This window comes from Anarrhichthys ocellatus, unplaced genomic scaffold (assembly GCF_004355925.1).
Source record: "Anarrhichthys ocellatus isolate YVR2014 unplaced genomic scaffold, GSC_Weel_1.0 scaffold77, whole genome shotgun sequence".
NCBI lineage: Eukaryota > Metazoa > Chordata > Actinopteri > Perciformes > Anarhichadidae > Anarrhichthys > Anarrhichthys ocellatus.
The window spans coordinates 618,386-622,689 of NW_022280107.1; the positions used below are offsets into that span (position 1 = coordinate 618,386).

A 4,304-nucleotide genomic window follows, 5' to 3' on the forward strand; every position below is an offset into this window, starting at 1 on the left:
GTTCATCTGGTTTCACCAGAATCCGACCCGGTGGCTCCGATGACGAGCATCAAGAATAACTCCATAGAAACAGACCATCTTCTCTCTGATGGTCTCTTTACTGATGGAGGTCTGATAGAGGATCAGGACTACACTGAGACTGGTTCAGGACCAGTTAAAAGTTCTTCACAGTAACTTTAACCTCCGACATCAACAGAGAAAAGCACAGTCACCAGTTTATTTATTTATATTTTTTCAACACAGCAGGAAGGAGCTAAGAGGAAAACTTCAATAACAAAAAAATAAGAGATAAAAACGTACAGTAGATCCAGATGTTGGGAGATCAGTAGATATAACTAAATATTAAAGTTTGACTAGACTGCATGTTGTCAGTTAGACTGATGCATTTCTTTGGCTCTCTGATCATGAGACAAGGTGGTTAACCCCCCCCCCCCCCCCCCCCCCACCCCTCCAGGGTCTTTGGAGTAGATCTCATGTCTTTAGAAGGAACCACACACCTGGACAAAGTCATGTGACCACGGAGCTCCTCGTCTGATGCGGATGTTGTTCACGCACAGCGGCTCCTCCTGCCTGAAACAGGAATACCATTACATGAAAGTTAAATGATAAACTTCTACGTCTATTATAATACAAATTAGTATTTTTCTTGATTTTAAAGATAACTATTTTTGGCATTTTGTGCCTTTTCTGTTGATAAAAGACCAAAGAGACGGAGACATTAAGGGAGAGAGAGGATGACATGCAGGAATCAAACAGATATTTTGGTAAATTGGTGCCTCAAACTATAAAATAAATATACAATATTTCATAGTTTGCTCATACCCAGTCGGAAACATCTTCTCTATACTTTCAGCCGTAACATAAAGGCCTAAAAAAGTCTAGAACAGTCTCTCATCTACTAATATTTCATCTCCTCTCCAGACACCGGCCTGGAAGCGGTTGCTGATTTACAGAATACAGAAGAATAAAATCCAGCAGACCAACAGAACACTGAGTGAGTCCACGTCTTGTTTCAGGCGTATCGTACCTGAGAGACGGGAACTCGGAGAGGCAGACGGACTTGACGTGGATTTCTGACTGCCTGTAGAATCGAGCTCCGGTGTTCTTCAGCTTGATGGAGTCGATCTCACACAGAGCGACCGGGTGAGACAACACCGTCCTGTACACCATCGTGTCCGTCTGACTGCAACACACACACACATGTAAATAATATACAGGTATATATACCAGATCATCAATATTATATTATCCATCACAGTGGACAGTTATTCCCGTCTGTGTTCAGAATTAATAAGGATACAACATCAGCTCAAAGTTCTTTTTTTAGTTTTTTTAAATCAGTGGTGGACGAAGTACTCAGATCCTTTACTTCAGGAAAAGTAGAAATACCACAATATAGAAATACTCCATAGCAAGTCAAAGTTCTAAATTCAACTTTTTACAGATATTTCATCTGCAAAATGTACTTAAAGGATCAAAGAGAAAATAACGTATTATGCAGAATGGTTCCTTTCATGATGTTATATTATTTTAGAATATTAAATGATCCTGTTTTTCACCCTGGCCTCCTAAAAATGATTGCTTTGTGTTGGAATCCGTCACAAACACAGCGAACCTGCCAGCGAACCTGTTTTAATGATCCTCGTCTGAATAAAGTTGAATAAATAGAGCTGTGATGTCACAGACGTGGTACCTACAGCCTGAGTCTCCGCACGGTTCTCAGGTTCTCGGTCGTCAGCGTCACCTCCACCTCAGCGCTCTTATCCAGAGGAGAAACCTCCAGCTGCAGCAGGAAGTGACGAGCTGAGAGGGAAGCATGCGTTTAGTCCTGACCTACATCTACCTACCACATATTTATATGTTATACGTATATAAAAACTTCTGGTAACACCCTCTATGACACCCATAACGCATCATAAACACGAATATAATGCGTTATAAGCTGCTTAATCATAGTTAAAAGCACTCATACAAATCCATAATGCTTTACAACTATAATCATAACATATTATAAAGTTTTTGAACTCGGATTTTTAGCTACAACTTCATCAAAACTGTAGTTTTATTGATGAGCAGTTCAGGTTGAAGGACAGTTGTGCACTCACAGCAGAAAGGCGGTGAAGAAGTGGTGAGCAGAAACAGCTTCTGCTCTCTGGGAACTGGAGAGACAACGATCCCGCTGTTTGGTGATATACCTGAGAAACACACACACGTGAGCGAGCGTCATACGTTACGGTCTGTACGTCACAGATCTCACAAAGAGCTCCGTGAAGGTGAACCGTGGCGGTTTATCAGAGGACGCCAACTGATAAGAAGCCGCCGAGTGACGAGAACAGACGTGAGGTCGTATCTCCTGGTGATACTGGGACGGAAAGTTACCATTACATAATGCCTCATTTGCATATTTAAACATAACATTTCAGAAAACTTGAAATACAAAATACAATCGTCTTAATGTGAGTAATGAAGTGGTGAAGTTTCATGGTGACATCTGTGAGTTAATTTTTTGACCCTATTCACCTGTAGAGTCTCTAAATGTCTGTGATTTAATACTAAATAAATGTGAACAGAGCAGAAAATTACAGAATAGATTAATTAAAGCAGCACTTGTTCTCTCACCTATGGTGGGACATGTCCCCTTGAAGACGTCGCAGTCCAAACAGCGTCCCTTCAGGAAGTTCTCATAACTGGAGCACGGGATCCCCACCATCGGGCACGAGCCGTTGAGCGCGCTCATGTAGACGTGCAGCGCCCTCATGTGGTCGCATATCACATAACCGTACACTGGGAAGTAGACCAGAACTAACAACAAACAGAGACACTAAGGGGGCCAGAGGTCTGGACACAGTTATACAGTAATAGTTATTTATAGTTATTTAGTTATTTAAATGTGTACAACTGCGTTCAATGCATTTACACATGTTGTTTTATTTTTTTATGTATTAAATGAAATGAAATGAAATAAAATATTTCATTTCATTTCATTTCATTTTATTTTATTTTAATTATTTATATACTGCTGCTTGTATTCCCGCCTCCAGCTATCAACAAAGTCTTATCTTTATCTGTAATAATACATTTTAACATGATTATATTTTGTTTAAATAATCTGAATCTGCAAAGTAAAGGTGGAGTAGAAGTATAAAGTAGCAGAAAATGGAAAGCGTACCTTCAAATAGTACTGAAGTACAGTACTAGAGTAAAGGTACTCTCCACGACCGCTTCTCGTCGCTGAACTTACTTGAGGCGAACCAGGAGCGAGCACATCCAGTCTGGTCCTTTCCTCCGTTCAGGAAGAAGTCCACGTGACCCACAGGGATGGAAATCCCAAAATCTGCAGCAGAAAACCTCATTAATGTTGTTTTAATTCACCGTATACGATGCCTTCTTTTTGTGCCTCAGTAAAGCGTGAGTTGGTATATTTCTCATTCAGTTGATCTTTTGTCCAAAAGCTTATTTTATAAACACAACAAACATGCATCAAGACAATAAATCAGCATCATTTCAAGTCTTTTCGTGTATTTGAGTAAACGTCGTCTCACAGTCGGAGTCTGTGTGGATGGCGTCGACAAACAGAGCGTCGGAGGGGTCGAGCCGGTCGAAGGTGTCGGCTCCTTTAAACATCGGTCCAGCGGGGTCCAGAGCTGAGGACAAGGAACTCTGAGAGGTTTAACAGCGTCGGGAATCATTGTCCTTCACTACTGATGATGGAAGTGTTTAATGGCCGTTGAGATACTTGAGACACTCCACTGGAACTTGTATTGTGGCCTTTAAGTAGCTTTAATGTTTTAATACAAAGAACTTCAGCAGCATTGTTTATCACAGGGTCTGGTTTTCTTTATGGTCTCTTGATTATAAAGTCTGTATTTCTGATTCACGTGAGGACATAAAGCTGCAGGATGCACGGCAGCAGCAAGAGAAAGCAAACACTCAAACAAAAAGAAAATGGAGATACAGTGAGTGAATCAATTGACTCATAGATTCAGACAGAAGAAGAAAGAATCCAAAGTGTAGAAATCACATTCATGTATGACTAAATATTCTCGAGCAATCGTTGTTAATACACATTTGTTGTATAAGAAGTTCTTGCTGGATGCTGAACTGATGTATCAAGTAAATTGTTTCCTCTAAATTCATAAAATCTTCGTGAGATTTAATCTTCGTGAGATTTAATCTTCGTGGATGTTTCGTTGAAGCTTCTCATCATATTATATTTGCACCGGAAAATATTCCTTAATATTGTACTTTACTTAAGTATTTCCATGTTCTGCTACTTCCTGCTTCTCCTCTACTCCATCTCAGAG

The 4,304-nt window shown here is 40.2% G+C and overlaps 1 protein-coding gene across 2 annotated transcripts in view; it reads right to left on the reverse strand.

Annotated features, from left to right (window-relative positions):
- Positions 1-203: 203 nt before the first annotated feature.
- Positions 204-4,304, reverse strand: part of pla1a (phospholipase A1 member A) — a 12,996-nt gene continuing 8,895 nt past the window's right edge. The window contains exons 5-11 of one of the 2 annotated variants that reach the window (XM_031874018.1): positions 3,543-3,644; positions 3,242-3,334; positions 2,620-2,802; positions 2,106-2,195; positions 1,698-1,803; positions 1,028-1,183; positions 204-570 (exon numbers count right to left, since the gene is read on the reverse strand). In XM_031874018.1, coding sequence (XP_031729878.1) covers positions 480-570; positions 1,028-1,183; positions 1,698-1,803; positions 2,106-2,195; positions 2,620-2,802; positions 3,242-3,334; positions 3,543-3,644 — 821 coding nt within the window. In that variant the 3' untranslated portion in view covers positions 204-479. The remainder of the gene's footprint in view (positions 571-1,027; positions 1,184-1,697; positions 1,804-2,105; positions 2,196-2,619; positions 2,803-3,241; positions 3,335-3,542; positions 3,645-4,304) is intronic. The other variant, XM_031874019.1, reaches the window with a different exon arrangement.